The sequence below is a fragment of the Contarinia nasturtii genome, unplaced genomic scaffold (assembly GCF_009176525.2).
Source record: "Contarinia nasturtii isolate CC-2019 unplaced genomic scaffold, AAFC_CNas_1.1 Cnas_scaffold_1037, whole genome shotgun sequence".
NCBI classification, from domain to species: domain Eukaryota; kingdom Metazoa; phylum Arthropoda; class Insecta; order Diptera; family Cecidomyiidae; genus Contarinia; species Contarinia nasturtii.
Window position 1 is genome coordinate 7,465,124 of NW_022198383.1, and position 21,040 is coordinate 7,486,163.

The 21,040-nt window shown below is 34.0% G+C and overlaps 7 protein-coding genes and 1 non-coding gene across 9 annotated transcripts; 5 read left to right on the forward strand and 3 right to left on the reverse strand.

Annotated features, from left to right (window-relative positions):
* The first annotated feature begins 2 nt into the window (after nt 1–2).
* On the forward strand, nt 3–1,315 carry LOC116343853 (uncharacterized Golgi apparatus membrane protein-like protein CG5021). Of its 2 annotated transcripts, none has more exons than XM_031772130.1 (5): nt 3–189; nt 272–339; nt 423–660; nt 821–937; nt 1,001–1,315. In XM_031772130.1, the coding sequence occupies exons 1-5, from the start codon at nt 172–174 to the stop codon at nt 1,190–1,192; spliced, it is 633 nt and encodes a 210-aa protein (XP_031627990.1). In that variant the 5' UTR covers nt 3–171; the 3' UTR covers nt 1,193–1,315. The 2 variants fall into 2 exon arrangements, with proteins under 2 accessions (XP_031627990.1, XP_031627991.1); XM_031772131.1 differs by having other exon boundaries at nt 4–189; nt 824–937.
* Nucleotides 1,316–2,996: 1,681 nt separating this feature from the next.
* Trnai-uau lies at nt 2,997–3,088 on the reverse strand. The gene is given in 2 exon segments: nt 2,997–3,032; nt 3,051–3,088. It is a non-coding gene; the product is annotated as a tRNA-Ile (tRNA).
* A 420-nt stretch (nt 3,089–3,508) lies between these two features.
* Nucleotides 3,509–4,290, forward strand: LOC116343592 (adenylate kinase isoenzyme 6 homolog). Its single transcript, XM_031771763.1, has 3 exons — nt 3,509–3,645; nt 3,715–3,866; nt 3,947–4,290. Exons 1-3 carry the CDS (start codon nt 3,612–3,614, stop codon nt 4,271–4,273), a joined length of 513 nt encoding a protein of 170 aa, XP_031627623.1. The 5' UTR covers nt 3,509–3,611; the 3' UTR covers nt 4,274–4,290.
* Nucleotides 4,291–4,405: 115 nt separating this feature from the next.
* LOC116343590 (2',5'-phosphodiesterase 12) lies at nt 4,406–13,450 on the forward strand. The gene is made up of 6 exons (XM_031771761.1): nt 4,406–4,532; nt 11,234–11,577; nt 11,641–11,827; nt 11,898–12,012; nt 12,084–12,936; nt 13,012–13,450. The coding sequence occupies exons 2-6, from the start codon at nt 11,244–11,246 to the stop codon at nt 13,290–13,292; spliced, it is 1,770 nt and encodes a 589-aa protein (XP_031627621.1). The 5' UTR covers nt 4,406–4,532; nt 11,234–11,243; the 3' UTR covers nt 13,293–13,450.
* Nucleotides 4,710–8,825, forward strand: LOC116343593 (UPF0047 protein YjbQ). Its single transcript, XM_031771765.1, has 2 exons — nt 4,710–5,816; nt 7,077–8,825. The coding sequence occupies exons 1-2, from the start codon at nt 5,534–5,536 to the stop codon at nt 7,304–7,306; spliced, it is 513 nt and encodes a 170-aa protein (XP_031627625.1). The 5' UTR covers nt 4,710–5,533; the 3' UTR covers nt 7,307–8,825.
* LOC116343591 (sprT-like domain-containing protein Spartan) lies at nt 13,339–14,711 on the reverse strand. The gene is made up of 4 exons (XM_031771762.1): nt 14,386–14,711; nt 14,242–14,322; nt 14,117–14,155; nt 13,339–14,043 (listed from the first exon to the last, which is right to left on the reverse strand). Exons 1-4 carry the CDS (start codon nt 14,671–14,673, stop codon nt 13,465–13,467), a joined length of 987 nt encoding a protein of 328 aa, XP_031627622.1. The 5' UTR covers nt 14,674–14,711; the 3' UTR covers nt 13,339–13,464.
* Nucleotides 14,712–14,835: 124 nt separating this feature from the next.
* On the reverse strand, nt 14,836–18,838 carry LOC116343710 (DNA polymerase subunit gamma-1, mitochondrial). The gene is made up of 5 exons (XM_031771921.1): nt 18,432–18,838; nt 18,078–18,343; nt 16,199–18,004; nt 15,296–16,130; nt 14,836–15,229 (listed from the first exon to the last, which is right to left on the reverse strand). The coding sequence occupies exons 1-5, from the start codon at nt 18,764–18,766 to the stop codon at nt 14,989–14,991; spliced, it is 3,483 nt and encodes a 1,160-aa protein (XP_031627781.1). The 5' UTR covers nt 18,767–18,838; the 3' UTR covers nt 14,836–14,988.
* A 170-nt stretch (nt 18,839–19,008) lies between these two features.
* LOC116343926 (DNA primase large subunit) lies at nt 19,009–21,014 on the forward strand. Its single transcript, XM_031772254.1, has 3 exons — nt 19,009–19,501; nt 19,572–20,189; nt 20,264–21,014. Exons 1-3 carry the CDS (start codon nt 19,110–19,112, stop codon nt 20,868–20,870), a joined length of 1,617 nt encoding a protein of 538 aa, XP_031628114.1. The 5' UTR covers nt 19,009–19,109; the 3' UTR covers nt 20,871–21,014.
* The last annotated feature ends 26 nt before the right edge of the window (nt 21,015–21,040 follow it).

The following is a 21,040-nucleotide window of genomic DNA, read 5'->3' on the forward strand; positions in this document are numbered from 1 at the left end:
AGCTCTGTCACACTGTCGCGTATCAATCGCACTACTGACGTTTCATAAAAACACAAATATTTTCCTCATCATAAATAACAAAAAATTTCACCTTAAAAGGGATTGGATTTGTTATAAAAATATTATTGTAATTATTTGTGAGTGTAGTAATAGGAAAATTGTGATAGAAATATGACATCAGTTGGAAGTGTAAGTTGAATTAGACCATGTATTTTGTTCGGCGTATATTTGTTGTCGTCATCAAAAGATTACAATTTTCGACGAATTACAGGCACCTTTTCCAGATGATGACACAATTCCGTTCGGAGAAGAAGATCAAATTGAATCGGGAAAATTGCCGTAAGATAAATTTATAAATGTAGAATTTTGTTCGTATTTTTTTTTTCAAATGAAATAATGTGCGCACTGTTCTTCTGTTTCAGCCATCCATATGTGACATTTTTTCACTTGTTTTTCCGTGGAATGGCTGTTGTTACATACCTTTTTTGTGGATGGTTAATAAAATCATTTATCACAAGCTTTGTGTTTGTTATTTTACTATTATCAGCCGATTTTTGGACGGTTAAAAATATAACTGGTCGTTTGCTTGTCGGCTTACGATGGTGGAATTACATTGATGACGAAGAAGGAAAATCGCATTGGGTGTATGAATCGAGAAAGGTACAATTGAATCACTAACATCCAATTTGTCGTAAAACTCATTTACTAATCACTATGTTGTTTTCTTTTTCTGGGGGTGTTTACGATTGCATGCTACTTTTTCAATGGATCATTTGCATTTTCGTTTTTGTCGATATTTGTTTTACCATTTTTTATTTAGCAGGGCCGGGTGAACGCTCAAGAACAACGCATTTTCTGGTTGGCTCTCGTTCTGTTTCCAATGATATGGGGACTTTTCTTTATGTTTGCTTTAATCGGATTTAAATTAGAATGGATGGTAAGTCAATATATTCCAAAAGCAATTGAATATTGTTGTAGACTCTTCAACTTTGTTTATTAGGTTTTGATATCAATTGCTATCATGTTGAACGGTGCAAACTTGTATGGATACATCAAATGCAACTATGGATCAAGTACAAACCTAAATTCAGCCGCCACTGATTTTGTGCGCAAGCAAGTTTTTCGGAATGCTTTCGATTTCATGTCTAAGCCGGCCCAGCCACCGACAACTCATTCAACGGGAATCGTATAAATATCATCACAACATTTGTTTTTTTATCTATAGTGGCTGATATTCGATTCAATGTAAAACATTCCTAGAAAATAAGTAAATTATCAAAAATAAAATGAATTTTGAACAATTGGCTTGAACAAACATTTTACACTTTGATTATGATTTAGTAAAATTATATGAAGCAAGCAACCTTATGTTTTATTTTATTACTTGCGGTTATTATTATTTTTTGAACTGAAATCAGAAAGCGTCCGTATGCTCCGTTATAAGTGGTCCATTTTATATTTGATTTTTTTTCCTGTTCGTTAATAGATTTGACTATAGTGAAATACAATCTGAGAAAATACAGATGGGAAAACGCAAAGTAACAAGAGCAAAATGCCATTTGAACATGGACATATTCCATATTGTTCTTCTGAAACATGACGTAGATCGTTCAACTATTTCCTCAAATTCAACGGTCTTCAAACGCTATAGCGTGGCACAAATGAACTTTGTGGTCAATCAAAAGTCTTAAAAAACCGGCTAGGTTGGAGTGAAAATGATCTTAAAGATGCGAGACGTATCACATAAGGATTTCTTTTTGTTTTGTTTGTTTGTTTTTATTCCAAATAAAAACTCAATTGGATTTTTGGAAGAATGAAGTTGGCCTTACAGCGAATGAAATTAAAAATTCATTATATATTTTCAATAGAAACGTGGCTGAAATTAAATTACGATTATGTGAAATGAGAAAAGTTGGCGCAACCCTTAAATTAGGCAAAATTACTGGAAGTAAAACCATCTATTTTCCTAATATGGTTTTACTCTTTCATAATAAAAAATGTATGGTTACACTAGATCCATTGGTCAAAATGAAAAGGAAAAAAATGAACAAATGTTATCTTATCCAAGTGAGTTCGCCGGACTTTTTTATCACATGAGATGATGTACCGATTATTATTTCGTGAGTTTTTTTTTGGCAGGGAAACAGGGTGAGTTTTGTTGGAATTTCTGCGACTTGAATATATGCAAAAAATACCATGTATTGAAAAAATAAATGTTTCACGTATAAAAAGTAGCTGAAATCTATAAATAAATCTGAAGGAACATAATGATAGGAACATTGATCAAATGCATCAAATATTTAAAGCGGGAAAGGTAAGGGCATGTAATTTTTTTAACAGAGGTTGGTAATAAGAATGTAAAATGGCCATTATTTGAAATTGAATCTTTTTTTATTCACGATTTCGCTTTTTGTGACGATGATTTTGATTTCCAATGTAGTTATCAGTTATGTGTTATTGCCACAGAGTCTCTCAGAACTATTCTTTCTATCACGTTTTATTCTCGTAATTACTTCTATTGAAATTTTATCAACAAAAACTCAGCAAAACTACACCGATTTACAAAAAAAAGAGAAAAAAAGTTGTAAGTTTATAGTTTAGATTTCTTTCTTCTTAGAATTCGATTCTTCTTTTGAAATACAGATGTTGTGAAGAACTTCAAAATGGACTTATTTTTATTTTAAAAATCTAAATTAATGTTGAAATTGATCAAAAAGACATCAAAACAACAAGCTAAACGGAAAAAAAACTTTATATGAATGATGATCATATTTGAAAAACCATGTTTTTAAATATTGTTATTTAGTGTTTTTTTCTTCTAATTTATTTGTCGTTAATGTAAACGACACTTGCTTCAACATTTTTAAACAGCAAAAAAAAAAAACTATTTCAAATCAAATTTTTTGAAATATGCTATTTTTCGTTAAAGTACTTTTACTTTTTTGCTGTAAAATGACGAAATAACATTTTTATGGGTAGGAATAAAAAAAAACCACTGCTCCATGGCAGGGTCGAACTGCCAACCTCCGCATTGCTTTCGCATACTGTCTTATAAGTACGGCGCGCTAACCAATTGCGCCAATGGAGCTATGAAAACTTGCAGACTAAACATTTAAAATAACTTCACGTTGCTTATTTCATTTAAATGCACGAACATTTGAACATAGTTAAACAATTGACCATACATGGGTTACATAGTGATAAGGATAAAGACAACAACACACAATAGAGCACTCACTGTATATACATAATGATGAATGAACTGAACAAATATAAAATTATTTTTTCTCATAAATTGTGAAGTCGTCATATTTTGAAAATGATTAATATATTGGTGATAATTATAAATTTTTCATTCATTTATTTATTTAAAAACAATAAAAATGTACTCCAGTATATACGTTCTCTCGATGTGTGTTTCATGATAAAATAGAATGATTTGTTTGGTTTCATTGAACGCATCCGTTTCAATGTTAAATTTGACACATGGAAAAGATTTGGTATTCCAAACAAACGAACATCATAGTATTGCCATTCCATTATTTAAATGAACATTGTGCGCTGTAACAAAAAAAGAAGAAGAAACTTTGTTTTTTAAAAAAACCGTGAAAATGACTGTGACATTGCCGAATATTCTTGTGACTGGTGAGAATTTTGGATGATTCACGGAAATTAAATTGAATTTTCATTGAATAAAAATGTATATTGTCATAGGAACACCGGGCACGGGAAAGTCACGAATTTGCGCCGAAATAGCCAAACAACGTTCGATGAAATGGCAAGACGTATCGAAAATTGCCAAAGACAATGGTTTCGTTGAAGAATACGACGATTCATTGGAATGTCCCGTGTTGGATGAAGACAAAGTTTGTGAAATTGTTCAACTTTTTTTTCAATTGAAAATCGAACATTCGTCTGAAGTGTTATTGTTTTTTTTGTTTTGCAGCTCATGGATCATTTAGAACCAGAGATACAAGCTGGGGGTAACGTTGTCGAATATCATTCATGCGATTTCTTCCCGGAACGTTGGTTCGACGCAGTATTTGTGGTACAATGCAACAATACGATATTGTATGACCGACTACAAGAACGTGGTTACAACGAGAAGAAAATCAAAGGAAACATCGAGTGCGAAATCTTTCAGATGGTACTAAACGAAGCAAAAGAATCCTATGACGAAGATATTATTCTACAATTATCGGGCGAAACCGAAACCGACTTTACCGAGAGCATCAAAAAAATCACAGATTTTATCGATAATTTTAGAAAATAAAGCAGTTCATTTAAAAAAAAAAACTTGGTTTTTTATGTATGGTTTTTGAGGTTATGTGCAAGTGTTTTGTAGTCTGCGTTCATGCCACCACCACTAACATATAAATACATATAAACAGTTACTGTCAATTCTAAAGGTGTTGCCATCTCAAGTCAGGCACATACACATTGAACTCCTTGATTCATAAACAATCTCACATCGAGGAAAAAGTAATACATACGACAATCACGCGGAGTATTCATCTGTTGAAGCGATTTGCGTACGTATTTTTTATTTATATATTTTTATGTGTAGTCATAATCTATTTTTTCATTGCAACTTAAAATTTGAAATTGTCAAAAAAACAATTCGATTAAGTTGTACAATTGCTGTGAGAAATAATGTGGAAAAAAAGGCAAAGGAATTCGGTGTCGATTGAGTCTCTGTAGCTGACTTAATATTGTGAAATAAAAACAGCACCACTGTGCGCTTACACACATATGCACACGCATCTGTTTGCCTGTCACTTGCTACTTGTGTGTGCCACTCTCTCTCTCTGTGTATGAGTTATGACTGAATTTTGTTTTTGTGTGCGTTTTTTTTCTGTTCACAATTTCGTTCCCAAAGAACTGACATTTCATAATTGTCAAAAAAAAAATCACACACGAATCGTGAACCCAGTGACACAAATAAAAAAATGGCCAAAATGAAGTTTTTTATTCGATAGTTTTGTTTATTTTTTTGGTGGATTTTCACACAGTTTCTCTCTCCCTATCATTTTCTATCCAATGATATTATCAAATAGAAACTAAGTTTGATAGACGATAATCCAATTTGAATGAAAACATTTACGAGTAATATAGATACTTCGATACACAACAAAATCGACAAACGAACGACTACATGTACTATAGCTACAAGGAAGCTAAGGGAGAAAGAAAAAAATCATTTCTTGTTATTTTTTTTTTGTTGGTTGATTGCGGTTTGGTGAAATCAAAAGCAATAGATTGTGTGTACGTGTATTGAATTTATGTGTCAAACAGTTTAAATGAGCTAAAAAAAACAAGGGGCGAATTGCAATTTTTTTTTTCGAATCAAATCTACTGATTTTTCATTTTCATTCGCTTCGATGTGATAAGTGTTCGAGGAAGTGTAAAATCATAAGAGATTAGAAGAACGTAACCACGTTCTCATACGCACACATATAGTAATAACACACAAGACAGAATTACACATCGAAAAGTCATCTATATAACCGAATTACATTCCGACGAAAAGACGATGGCTACAGCGAATCCAGGCTTTCAAATAGGATCAGCATGGTTCCAGAGAAAAATTAATTTACGACCAAAGCATCGAGGTGTTCATTTAGTTACCGACGAAATTTTACGTCAAATTCCAGAATTGTCACATTTTTCGGTTGGCCTATTCCACATACAAATTCTGCACACATCAGCCAGTTTAGCGTTAAACGAGAGTTGGGATCCAGATGTTCGAGACGATATGGAAATGATGTTGAATAAAATTGTACCGGAAAATGAGGCATACCGTCATTCGTGCGAAGGTATACATGATCATTTTTATAACTTTTTTTTCTAATCAAACTTAGGCAAGCTATTCACACAATTAACATTTGTACGAGCGTACATTCGACATTCTTCGATAATGGCGCAAATCGCTGAATGAAGCAAATGCACATCGAACCGAAGGAATCAAAAGGAACAAAAACCGAGTGGAATGACGAACAACAACTACAAACGATCGCCGCAAATCAACCAGTCCAATGCTCGGGAAAATCCAAATCGTCAAAAAACAGTTCACTCATACGCCGGACAAAATGAGACGCTGGTCAATCAAAGAGCAAAATCAATTAGAAAACGAGGATTTTCAGTTTTGCCGGCCAGTCAACAGTTCAATTTCTTTGCACGTTGACAAATGATATTTTCGGATAAACAACCCCGATGGTACAAATTTGAAGAATGTTTCGGAAAGGTGCGAAAATTCAAATTAAAATATTCGGCCGTTATAAATGAGGTTCGTTATGATACCAAATCGAACAAGGAGTTGTTTTTGATGGGAAAGCAAATATTACGATTCTTATTTTGGATTTCTGCCGGAAAATAATACAAATGGCTTATAAGTTATATTGTAAACAGCAAGCTGAATTTGATGCCGATAAATGTTATTTGGGACAATGTCAAGATGTGAAACATCGCTGGATTCGAAGATTTTCTGAACAGAGAACAGGTAGAAAGGAATCGAACGATTTTTACAACAATTTCAAAGCACAGTATCGCTAGCACCCAAAAACAGATCAAAAGCTGACGGAAAAAGAACTTAAAATGATAGCATCAAACAGCTCGTATGACAAAAAATAGATAAAGTAATCAATAAAATTGAAATGTATGCTTATCAAGGTTTTACCTACAATGTCTATGCTGATCAAATGCTATATAATTGGCGATTTGGATTTACTTATACCTGATAGCTGTCACTGGTTACTTTCTATGCTGTCAGCCATTCAATACAAACACCAACTACAATATTGTCTATGAGTTGAAATCTTTTCCGAACAGACAAATTGCGAGAAATCATCACAATTTCGTGCTCATGGTAAAGAGATGTCAATCTGCCGGAAAGGTGACGCAAAATGTTTATATCGAAGAAAATGGGGCGTACGTACAATCCCAAATGTTAATTGTGTGAATATCATCCAAGTTTCATTAGAATATAAGTTACAGCTCATCAATCAATTAGAATTCAATCAATAGCTCATAATCACAGGTCGATACAACTAATGTCTTTTCTTTTTTTTCGTGTGAAGGACCCGACGATATGCCAGCACATGTAAAAGCATGCTTTCTGGGTAGTTCATTAAGTATTCCAATAACGGACGGTAAATTAACATTGGGCACATGGCAAGGTATTTGGTTATGTGAGCATCGTGATCATGCTGGATCACGAAAATTAGCAATTACGATATCAGGTTGTCCACGTGATTCAGTGCATAGTCCAACATCACCAGTTTCACCAATGCCTTCAACAACTAGTTAGGGCAGGTCTTACTGCCGAAATGCTCGTGCAAATTTGTTAAATTAAACAAACAAACAAAAATGAAGATAAATGGAAACTTAAAACAATTTGATAAGGACACAAATTTTAAAAAAAATGTACGCAACACACAGAAACTAGTACACAGACACACACAAAAACAACACGGCAAACAACAAAATTCAACAGCAAACAACACTCAACACTATACACATACACACACACTAAAAATGCACGTTTAAATGTAAATCAATAAATAACTAAGCTGATTTAGCGGGGTGGCGCCAAAGGAATAAACGTGGAACAAACTACAGATTCAACCAAACTATAAAATAAATAGAAAACAAAAATTTATTAAAACATTTAATAAAATTAAAAAAGAAAGCATATTAATGTTATGAAAGAGCCAAATTTAAACAGTTATAATAAAGTTCGCATAAATCAAAGGATACGGTGATTCTACATACACAAACTCAAACACACACACACATTATTATCTAAAAAAAATGACACACGGGAATTCCGTGCTCGTCTTTTTTCTGTTATGTATTTTTATCAGATCTAATCCAGAGCAGTAATTAACACGGCAATAAAAAATGTGAACACACAACAGCGCAACACAAAAAACTAAACCGAATGGATAATAATCAAGTAAATGAATAAAAATTGAACTGTATAAATTTCCCGAAATTCACATAGCAGGTACAACTACAAGTGAACCAATATGAATAAAAATAAACAAGAAATAAACCGAAAGAAAAATAGAAGGAAACAAAACCAACCATAAATAAAAAAAAACAAAGCCGTTTAATAATGGAGTAAATATATAAATGGAATTACTTCGATAAATGTAAATGCATGTTGTTCATTTGTATGATACGATAAATTATTTCACCGAAACTTTCACTCTCACTCACGCGCAACACTCTCTTTAAAAAAATTAGATATGCTTTAGTATTTGAATTTAATTCAATTTATCGCGATGCAATCGAAACCAGAAAAAAAATCATAAATAAAACCGAGTAAAACTCGGTATAAATATTAATCATTCGGGGTCAAGTGTGTGTGTGTAATAATGGAATAATTACATTATTATAGTGCTATCCAATGTCACAAAGCCAATCTCGTTACAAATTTGATTTGACATTGGACGGAAAAATTGCATACGTTTAGTTTTTCCACATTCGTTTCTCCGTTCATTTTTCTGTGAGAAATGTAAAATAATCATTCAACTGGTGTGATATTAATAATTTTCCAATACAATGAATTGATATCGATGTGTTGAGCTACGATTATCAGCCGTTCAACGGCAACTCATACAATGCAATCACATTTATTTTGCATAAAGTAACTGTCTTTTTATTTGTTGTTTTCTCACTCTTTCTCTCTGTTTTTATCGAAAAAAAAGCAATTCAGTCAAATATTTAACAACGTTGTAATCTAAACAAAGGCTTTTATTATATTTTAAATAAAATAAAAACATTGCAAACAAATGATTGTGGCAGAAAATAGAGAATATTCACTTTTGTTGTTTCTTTTATTTTTTATTTTATTATTTCATTTAGAAAACTATGAACAACAACACACATTCGATTAAATGAAAAAAAAAGTCGATACCGATTCTAAAACCAATTTTATGTGAGAGAAAAAAAACAATTTGGCTATTTAGTTTTGTTTTTAAGTGAAGCATCGAAAATCTAATCAGTGATTATGATTAGAATTCTAATTGTAAATAGCGCGCGCTCATTATCATTACTTATTTTAAGTACTGAATGGTATACCAAAAGAGCTTTATTATTCTAATAAACACTGACTTTTCATTTCAATCTTATGAAGATATCCCAAGAAAACATTTATTATGGTCATTGTCAACGACAAACAAAAAATTTGTCTTTTCATTTTCGCCATTTAGAACTCAAAGAACGAGTAAACTCACTAGTAGAGCATCTCTTCTCTCCAATTTGTTACTCTATTGACAATGGACTCAGTGAGGTTACTCGTTCTTTATTCAAAACAAAAAGAAGAAAAATGTTTGAATCTCTTTTTCCAACATTATTTTCTAAATAAAACTTGACAATTTATCTTTCTTTCCATCGTCGGCCAATTCCCAGCTCCTTATATGACATTCCACAATTTTTTTTATAGTTGTACATAAATCGTAACAAATGTCAACAATAAAAACACAAAAGAATTTCTTCTCTCAAATCATTTGTAGTCCATAGTTGAAAATTTGTGCTTTCAAAAATTAGACAAATTTGTATAGAAACATATTTGTTTATTAGAACACAGGACCGAACACTTAACTGATTCATAAAAGAAAAAATAAACAAAAATAAAATACACATTCCCAACAGAATAACAAAAACAACAACAACACCATGACAACGTTTTAATAATTTAACGAGATTACTATAAATAATATATATATATGAAATGCCGAGAGAGATTGTAATTAATTTATATAAAATTAAGAGAAAAAAAACATGATGATGGTGTTCTTGTGTTAGATTTATTAAGAAATTAAAATAAAACTGAAATGAAACAAAATTATTTAATTAAATGATTAAGTCAGAGTGGAACAGCAGCTAAATAAACAATAACGATACAATGTATTGGGGGGTCAAGTAAACAGTGTCGCCCAAAACATGCGAAGAAAATGAACATTAGCAACAAAATCATTATATACTTTTAATGTTAACTAAATCATCAATCCAAAGATTACATTTACAACTAATTCTATAAGAACACACACGTAACACAAGATAATAAAGAAGATATGCGATGAAGGTATAAGAAACAAATTAAATTATGAAAAATAAAATAGAGCAAATTGAAGAGAGTATTTAAAAGAAATAGATAAAAAAATGATATGCATAGAAGAATATTAATATATACACAAAGATGAAAAACAAGCCCAAATTCAATCTAACTTACATTGCATCGGATACAAAAAGCAAACAAATTATTAGATATGATTAGATAAACCACTCAAAATAAAAAAAAAACACTCACTTGAAGCAAAAAAAACGAATTAATAAAATTACAAAAAAAATATATAAATAAATGAAAAAGTACTTCTTAGAAACTAGCAGCAACAAAAATGAAATCAATATTGTTATATTTTCTTTGCAAAGAATGTATAAGGATGATGGAGATTTTAAATTTTAAAAAAGTACACTAGCTTGAATACTTTGTGCATTGATTTCGACCTTAGTTCCGAGTGATGATGGGTTCAATCAAAACATATAAATATTTTTTTCCGTATCGCAAATGAAAGAGAAATTAAAATGTAGTTGAAGAATATATATCAAATGGGTATAGTTTTTTTTCGTCTTGAAAATCGAACAATAACGTAGTCATGTACTCGAACAACATTCTATCACATTTGCCTTTTAAACAAAATACTTTTTGTTTGTCACTTTTTTTCACACACACACACACACACACACTATCTCTCTATCTCTCCTATTTTCTATAAAATCTATTTAGTCATTCAGTCTGGTGGTGTAGACAATGTTTTTGTTGTAATTTCTTTTTCTACTCGATTTCTTGTAGCAATTGACAAATGAAATCGAAAAATAATGAAAAAAAAAAAAGATTTAACAAAACAATATTTTAATTATAAAATATGAAATGAAGTGAAAACAAAACAATGTAACAATCAAATTGATTAACAACAAAATAAACAATTGACGAATATCATTTAGATCTTAATTTGCAATTTTTTCGATTTATTTTTTAATAATGTAAAATTGTGAAATTAAGTTCATAACGATTTTAGAATGAATAAAACTAAATAAAATATCTTACTAAAAATGAAGCATGAGATTTCTCAGTATTTTCATTCTTTCTCTTTTGTTCTTTCATATCTAGCTTCCAAATACAAAAAATGTGCTAATTATGGAACAAAATGTTTTTTTTTATTTGCAGACCTTTTTATATGCTTCGTTGGAATCGCATTGTGAACATGGGGGTTGCGCACATCCGTCGCTCTACAGCCGATGCTGCTCGTTTCGAATTAGTTTTTCGTTATCAAAATCCAGTCGTTGGCATCGATCGTGTTTTTAATTTGCAGCGTGATGTTAACGAAAGCATACGCTCTACGCTCACTCGAATCAAAACGAATGTGGAGAAAGAACATGGTAAGAAACTGAAAAAAAGAAAAAAACCAAAGAAAGGCGAAGCTGAAAGTGAAACCACACCACATTCAAATCCAGTTGAAATTGAATTATTAATGGACAAATGTGAAACAACTACATGGTCGGAGATTTTTGGTGAGTTTAACATATCAATTGATTCATTAAAATATATGTATCTGAATGTCATCATATTTCCAGCCAATGTGGATGAGCATGAGTTTAAGGAATCGAAATTAAAAGTGTGCGATCAGGAGTTTACAGTGGCATACAATTACCCATACGTGCAAGAGCTTACAATGCCATCAACGATACTCGTGGGATTCGACTGTTATCCGGCAATATTCAAGGTTGAATTTACTGAACGGGAAAAGTGTCTTTTCGAATGGTATGATTGTTTTACGATTATATGTCGATTATTTTAAATTAATTCTTTTCTTTTGTGATTCTCCCCTTAGGTATCGAGGAAAGCCCAGTCCGAATGAAAACAGCCCAATTACTGATTGGGACAAATGTGAGGAGGACGGATTTTTCTATCGAGTTAAAGTGTCCGATTTAAATCACAAGCTAAAAGTAAGTCGTCTTATTTCAATAAAAAGTTTTCCATTTAATATTTACCTTGGTTTGATCTTTCTTTTATGTAGTTTGTGTGCACACCAAAGTGCAATGACAAAATTGGACCAACCGTTGAGCTCATTTCAAATTGTGTGGTTGAGGCAGGTCCTGGTTGCGATGCATTCGAGAATAAGCAAAAATTCACGCCAACACGATTAGAAGGCACGAAATTTCGAGTTGTATCATACAATTTGCTAGCAGATTACTATGCAGACAGTGATTTTTCGCGTACTGAACTATTTCCCTACTGTCCACCATTCGCACTAGCCATTGACTATCGAAAACATTTATTTATTCGAGAAATTCGAGGATATAATGCAGACATTTGTTGTCTTCAAGAAGTTGATAGTAAAATTTTTGATTTGGATCTAAAATTGTGCCTCGGAAATGATGGTTTGGAGGGAATTTTACAAAAGAAAGGCACAACACAAGAAGGCGTGGCAACATTTTATAATCGCAATAAATTCGATTTGGTACAAAGTTTGGGTTTCAATTTGAGCGACGATCTAAGCACCAAACCATATTTTAACGAATTGTATGAGAAAATTAAAAACAACGAAAAATTATGCGAAAGAATGGTATCTTTGTCTACTGCACTGCAAGTCACCGTTTTAAAATCAAAGGCAAATGGTCAAATACTCATCGTTGCAAACACACATCTTTACTTTCATCCCGATGCCGATCACATTCGACTGTTGCAAATCGGCTTCTTTATGCTGTATGTAAAGCATGTCTATGAGAGGATCATCGCTGAACAAAGTCTGAATGAAAATCAAGTATCGGTCATTTTTTGTGGTGATTTTAATAGCGTACCAGAATGTGGAATTTACAAGCTTATGACGGAAAAATTCGTACCCGACGATTTCATCGACTTTCAGAGCAGTATGTTTGATGTCATTTTTTTCGACTTATATTTTAAACATTTTGTTGAATGGTTCTCCTTTTTCAATTTAACAGATGCAGAGCAAGCAGTTACGGGTGTATCGTTGCAACAACCTTTTGATATTCGGTCGGCATACAACAATCCGAAATATACAAATTTCACGGTTGGGTTTGCAGCCTGTTTAGATTACATTTTCTATCAAACAAACAATTTGACCATGCTACAGGCTGTTCCGTTGCCGAGTGATGAAGAGTTGACATCTTTGACAGCAATACCGTCGATTTTATTTCCATCCGACCATGTTTCGCTTGTCGCCGATTTTGATTTCATCAATCATGAAGATGCTAAAATCTAAACTAGTGCAACATTTTCAATTTTCTTTTAAATGATTGGCAATCAAATTGCAATAGATGTAGATTTTCTTATTTATTCAACGGATTTTAATTTGTGCTTACACATTTACAAAAATGAATTCTTTGCAAATAAATATCAATAAATAACCATTTCCATTCAGTTGACTTCAATATCTAATCAATAATCTTGAATATAGGCAGCGATTCTGTAGTATCAAGTGAGAACGTTACACCAGTACATTGCTGTAGATGCTCCAGTACAATGTCATTTGCAATTGTGTTGGTGCAAATCATGCAGACTGTTTTGTGAATCGGCAAATGATTTGGATCAAGTGGCAAATAATCTTCGAATTTTATGAACTCTTTTGTCTCACGATCGTAGTTTGTGTAATGCTCATTGGTGATGACAGTGTCTTCGACTAAACCTGTGTCGTTGTTGACATCGCTGACAATGATTGAGTAACCGAATTTCGAAATGAATTGAGGTAATGTAGCTTCAATTTTAACCTCATTTTCCTTTATGAACTTATTGAACGCAGTTACACAGTCCACTTCGTTGTCGTAAACAAATGTATCTTTCTCAAAACGATGTTCACATATGCTGGATGGAAAAAACATGAAATCATCTGGTGTCGGTTCTTTCGAGTCTCTGGTCCATATAAAACCAAAGTATGGTGGGAAGGATCGACAATCGTTCTGACATCGCCACATAGTGAACTTTTTCTTCAAATCCGCCTTCAAGTCGTGGGTTGTCTATCAAAATCGAATATTAACAAATAGATGTTATAACATGAATTCTAATAAATTGAATTGCCATTCCAGTTACCGCTATCTTCAATCCCGTACGAGCATTGATTTCAGTCATCTTCACAGCAATCAGTCGATTTATGAACGATGCATATAAGTTTAAGACATAAAAATGAGTGATAATTTATGCACGACAAAAATTACCTTTACAACAAAATTAACGCCATGGCAATCGTTTATGTTTTCTGTATTGGTTATCATCAAATATGCGTGGATCATTTCGTGCTGGTAATGATAATGGTTTTTTATTGAATTTTGCACAAAAATATCGTCATTTTTTTTACTTACAAGTAAAATTTCAACGATTGTTCGGCGCGACTTTCCACTCAGCAATACTTCGTTTAATCTAATCTTAATATTTCCGTCCTTCCAGGTTGCCTCTCCGGCGGTAGACTTACTCTCACATATTCCCCATCTGAGGTCAACGCGATGTTCCAATTTTCGTTCAAAGAAAACTTTATCAAATTCGCTGCATAACAACTGAATATTTGGAGAACGATCTATTTCTTGCCAAAATGGATGACCAATGTTCGTAATGTCATCCAAATTGAGAATTTCATTTGATATATCCGACATTTCAACGTTTCTGCTTGAATTTTAACCATTGAATGTGTTATCCAATATGTTAAACCAAAATTTAAGAAAAAAAGTACAACACTTTGACATTCACAATACAAAACCAACTTCACAATATAACTACAATGTTGTTTGATCAACATTTATTTGAATTTTCTTCGATTACAAAATATCTCTTGATTATTGAATTTCTTTGCACATTTTTTTAACTGTTATTACAGTTAAATACAAAACAAATAATTTTCCTTTTTAAATTTAAGCGAATCGTAATCACAAGCCTTTGTTTCGGTGTAAATAGCAGCCCAACTATCAAATTCAATTTGAATGTTGAACAGCTTTTTTATGCCATGGCCATTCGTTTAAATCGGAGCCGTTTGCTTTTTCAATTGCTTTTAAAATATCGAGTGATTCGCCCAGTGGTATTCCATAGCCAATGCTTAATCCATATGGATTCGATGGTGTTTTACAATCTAATTGTGCCTCCTTACGTAACGCTTTGTCCACTTCAACTGATGCAAAAAATGCTATCGACTGCGGCAAATCATCTAATCCAATTCTATGAAAATTCAAGTGAAAAAAATTACTGTCTCTGTTTGTGTATAATTTGTATATATAGTCTTACCTGCTAACACAAAACGATCTCGTTAAAAGATTGGTCAGATGCATGGCCAACGCAGCTTTGTATGCAAATTCTTCTTTAACAATGTATCGAACTTCATCGTGAAAACTCAAGCAAAATCGAATGTTATCTTGCATCAGCCATCGCATGCACACCATCATCAAGTGCAGAAAATCAACGGCCCCCGATTGAACCACCCAATTGATGCGCGTTGGCAAAAATCTATCTACGGTACCTGTTTGCGGTTCTAATGCTCGACTTAGCCGAGACTCCAAGAACGGAGTAACCGGTTTATCACTTCCGGCAATCTCTTCTAAACGATTAAACATCGCACTTTCTGTGCCACCATACCATTTGCTTTTATTGAACATTTCATCGATTCGTTTTCCATATTTCAATGCAATTATTTTTGCCTCATAGTTTGTGTAGCCTTTATCTTCGATCTGATCCAAATAATCGGCCATTGGATAGTACAATTTTTTACCCTTTGTTAGCGTGAACATTTTCGTGGCCTTTGATTTGGCCTCACCGTCCGAAAATGTGGGATTGAATTGCTTAAGCAGTCGAGTGGCAAATTGTTGGCCAGCACCATAGATTCGTGCGTAATTTAATACTTTGGCGTGATCTCTTGAAATGCCGACTGCTTTGGCTGTAACACTGTGCATGTCGCTTGCATTCGATTTCGTACCATTCAACGTCATCCATCCGAATGGAGTTGCACCGTGCATTCGGGCTTCACTGGCATCACCCAATACTGATGCAATCCACAATTCTTGGCTGTCAACATCAGCACCAACGATGCGGTATTTTTCGGGTGCCTGCACCATACTTCGTAGCTCTGTGTAAACAAAAACATACATTCGTATAAAAATAAAGTCAACAATTTTAAATGGCGGTATAACATACCGGATCCAATTCTGTCCGTTTGTGCATTGCTTGCTGTCATCCAAGTCGGTTCACTCGCCCGTCTCGTTAATGTTCCACAAACGACAACCTGTGGTATTATCGCCGTGGACGTTGTTTCATTCGTCGCATCATTCTCGCCATCATTCGTTGTTACAACCATTTGATTTGTAATTCGATCACGATTATTTCGCCAATAGGATAGCATTCGTGCTATTTGAATGACGCGCTCAGCTGTTATGCTATCGCCAGCTAGAACATTCTCGGAAAATTTGATTAAAAAATCACGTGCCAATGGATTGCCGACACGGTATTGTGTGCCATTTTTGTGTGGCAATTTAAAAAACCAACAAGTTCCCTCCAATTCAGTGTTACACCAAACGCCAGTGCCATCGTATCGTCCTTCGCTCGGATTTTGCTTTTTTGGTTTTGAGTAATAGTCTCTTTTGCCCAGTTCCATTTCAACATCTTTTGATAGTTTTCGCAGTGCATGTTCACTTTCATTTTGTGTGGCCGATTTGGAAAATAGATCCGCAGCGGGGCATCTCTCAATCAATTGTGCTAATGGAATTGCTCCATTATATTCATCTGGAATATCATTATTGAATGGCACCAAAAATCCCCAACCGTGTTCCCGAATGAAATGTAGTGGATAACCTTCCCAACATAGTGACAATAGCTTTGGTGCAATTTGCATTCCGGTTCCAATTTCAACGGGTCCCGGTGACCAATTTTCTTCCGTTCGCTTCAAGCATAATTTTCGATACCAAGCTGGATAGCCGGCTAGCAATGGACGACGCTTCGGAAGATGCTCTTCGAAATCAAATAAATATTGAAACTTATTTTTTAAACGTTCGAATTCATTTGTTTCTACAGCTACGTCATTGTTCAATTGATTTTTGATTCGTTTCTTTTTTGCCGCAGTTTTTTTCAACGATAACTCTTGCACCGACCAATCTTCATCCCAAAGCCATAAATCTTTTTTGTAGGCATCATTGTGCAGCAGACGACAAGCTTGATTTGCTCGCTTTGCCAGCAAATACTTTGATTCAATGTCAAAATCTTTGTAGATCAAATCCGATTCATTAATGTAACGTGACCAGTTCGAATTCACTGGTAAATATGCCATGCCTAATTCAAGCATACCGGCCAATGTCGCTGGATGTGGAAATCGTTCGTTGAACATGGGATATAGTGCCTTGAAGACTTTGTGAGTGGCCATCACATCGTTTGCACAATAGGTCATTAAATTTTGGAAATCCCGTTGAATTTCACTCAAAGATCCTTCGACAAATATCGATCGCTGCTCTTTGCTTATTTTGCCATTATCATCGCCATCGTTGCCACTACTACAATACAATTTGTAAACATCAACCAATCCATTCAATGAACTCATTGAGCTCCATGATTCGTCGTCGGGTTCGATTTCTTTTGACGATTTTAACATAGCCCGTTGATATGAAGTTACTCCCGACACGCATACATGCATCGACATTGTGTCCAGGAATCGAGTTTTTGTCGCTTTCATATTATATTGATTTCGTATACGAGCACGATCGTATGAAATATTATGACCGATTATTATTCGCGGTTCCGCACTGTCATCCGGTTCCATGTTAATCATATCATCGGCACGATAAATTCTTGGTATACTTTCATCCTTAAGTCGTCTTGTTCGTCTTGAAATCGGTGTGGTTAAACTTCGACTACACCATGAATACCAATAATTTGGTCCAACAGCACACGCCATTGTTGGTGCATTCCCTTCACGTACACACACTTCAATATCGAATATCAAAGCCTTATCATCTGCATATGTGGACCGTAAAACAAAAAATTCCATTAAATTAATAATCATCGAGCAAATGCTTGTATGACATACCTGGATACGGTACGGGAGCAGTATTTCCATCACGATCGTAACGCGTCCAACCTTCAATCATTTTCCATGTTTTTGGCATCGGAGCTATTTCAGCCTCACTCAATTGGTCGATGAGCACTTTGTATGGCAACAATTGTTCACGAGCTATTTCATGAAAATGTTCAATCAAATTCGACCCTTTCAGCGATGGTAGTTTAATATCAACATCAGGTAAAAGTGGAGTCTCTCCAAGTTTGATGCCATGGGACTTTAGCGTCTTTTGATATCTGATGTAAACAAAGATTGAAAATTTTTCATAAAAAAACAAGTTCTAATCAACAAGAAGAAATTGATATGAAGAGTTGCGAAATTCACATTTGAATCGTGTGTTGGTCGGGCGTATTTTTCTTGCTGTTTTTAAATATTTGATTGTAAAGCGATTCCGATAGCATTTGAATTTTCATTTCATTTTCACGGCAAGTAGATTCATTTTTCGATAATTCGGATGTTGATTCATCTTTAGATAATTCTGGTTTATCATTCTTTTCACATTGTATTTGGTCATAATTTCTAACCGGCAATGGTTTTGCATTTTTATCCACATTGTTTAAAACTTTCCATCCATTTTCGGTTTTACGATAAATTCGATACACCGATTTTTTGTAAACATTTTTCACCGATTTTGAATAAAGAACTGACGACAATCTCATATTTTCATTATTTACACAAAATATTGCAGCAAAATATTAAACATGTTCGTAATTCAAATTTATTTGGGTAAATGCGAATGTCAAACTCGTGTACGAACTGTCACATTCAACTTGGTTGGTATAGAGGCTGCGTTTACACTGCCATTCGACTTCCATTAAACGCACTCTTTTTGTATGTGTGTATGCTTGCTGAACGAAAACAACTGAATTTCGGCGCCAAACATTGACATTTCTCTGAATACAATTATTAGTAGTGATCATAGTGCATTGTACACAAACTTTAACAAAATTTAAATTTTCAAAGAAATAATCTGTATAATAACTGTATAGAAAACATAAAAAAATGGAGTTTGCAACACGAAAAGCGCGAGATCGCACCAAAGTTGCGAAAATTGAATCGGAAAATTTGGAAACACTTTATCCACACAATGTGATGATGTACATTTTGCCGCCGACACAAGACATCACACTGCAAACATTCGAAGAATATGCCATCGAACGGGTGAATTTACTTCGCATATTTGAACAGGCCACATCGAAAAATCTGCGAGTTTTATCGGATGACTGGAAGAATGAAATTAAAGAGGAAATGAAACAGGCGGGCATGAAGAGCTATCTACGGCTAATCGATGGGCATACAACCACTACTGATCTTGATCTACAAGCCAGACGCCGAGACTATATTTCACATTTCATATTACGTTTGGCCTATTGCCGATCAAGTGACTTGCGACGGTAATTCTTACACTTTTTTTTCCATATTTTATCATTTTAATTTGGAATTTTTTTTTCAATAAAATTACAGATGGTTCATCACACGTGAAATGGAATGGTTTAAATTGAAGTTTAGCACATTGAACGGTGATGAAATCAAGAAATTTCTCGAGATCAATAAATTAAGCTATCAACCGATTACCGATGATGAAAAATCAGATGTCAAGGATGGCCTATACCATTCCACTGCAATGCATCCCATACCAAAAATTGAAATGGATGAATTTTATAAAGTACATTTTACGGCGGTACCAGATTTAATACGGTCTCGTCGGTGTTACATCAAATCCGGTTATGCATATGTTATAGCGCAAGATTTTATATCAATTGTGGCTGGTCTACATGAAGCTTGCATTGAAAACGGTTTGACTGCGGCGGCTAAAGCACTTCCCGATTTGGATAATGATGAACGATTGACCAATTTACTGAAAACACTGCACACATCTTACACGGGTAAAGATTATGTGGTCGGCGCAAAGGGTTCAATACCGATTGAAAGCATCGATCAGCTTTCGAAAAAGTCGTTTCCATTGTGTATGCGTCAATGTCACGAAGCGCTGCGCACCAAACATCATCTCAAACATCATGGCCGTTTGCAGTATGGACTATTTTTGAAAGGGATCGGCGTTACATTAGAAGATTCATTGAGGTTGGTTTTTATTTGTCAATTGATTGCTGTTGTTATTTGACTACTTATAACGATGTAATCAATTTCGTTCATAGATTTTGGCGTGCTGAATTCACAAAAATGATGGATTTGGAGAAATTCGAAAAATCTTATGCTTATAACATTCGCTATAATTATGGTAAGGAAGGTCAAGCAAAGAACTGGGCACCACATTCATGTTTGAAAGTAATTTCACAGCATGTTGGTACACAAGAAACGCATGGATGTCCATTCAAGACAATGGATGCAAATACCTTACGAGCCAAATTAACATTATACGGATTCAATTCGGTACACGCACAAGAAGTTGTGTCTTATGCCACAAAAGGTCATTATCAATTGGCGTGCGGACGTTATTTTGGTGTAATGCACGAAACACAAGACGAGAGCATTACACATCCGAATCAATTTTTCGACAAAAGTCAGACGTTGATCGAGGAAAGAACCAATGAGGCAGCACCGAAAGCAACGCAACGTGCCTCACAAAAGGTGACCATCAAAAATGAGAAACGAAACACCAAAAACCCATTGATGGATGAATACGACGATGAACTGTGGAATGTTACACAAGAAGTCGAACGAAAAGAACAATCCAAAGCTGATTTAGACGCATGGAATAATGATGATGATTTTGATATGAGTCAAATAGATGACAATTTTTAAGATTCCATTTTTATGATATAAATCAACGAATTATTGCATATCCATTAATATTTTCGTCCACAATAATCGTAGGCTATAAGATCGTTTGTATTTTCAACGTAATTTTTGATGTTTCATTAAACGTTTCCATTTGTGAAAAACCGACGAAAATTTGTTTTCTTTCGTTCAGT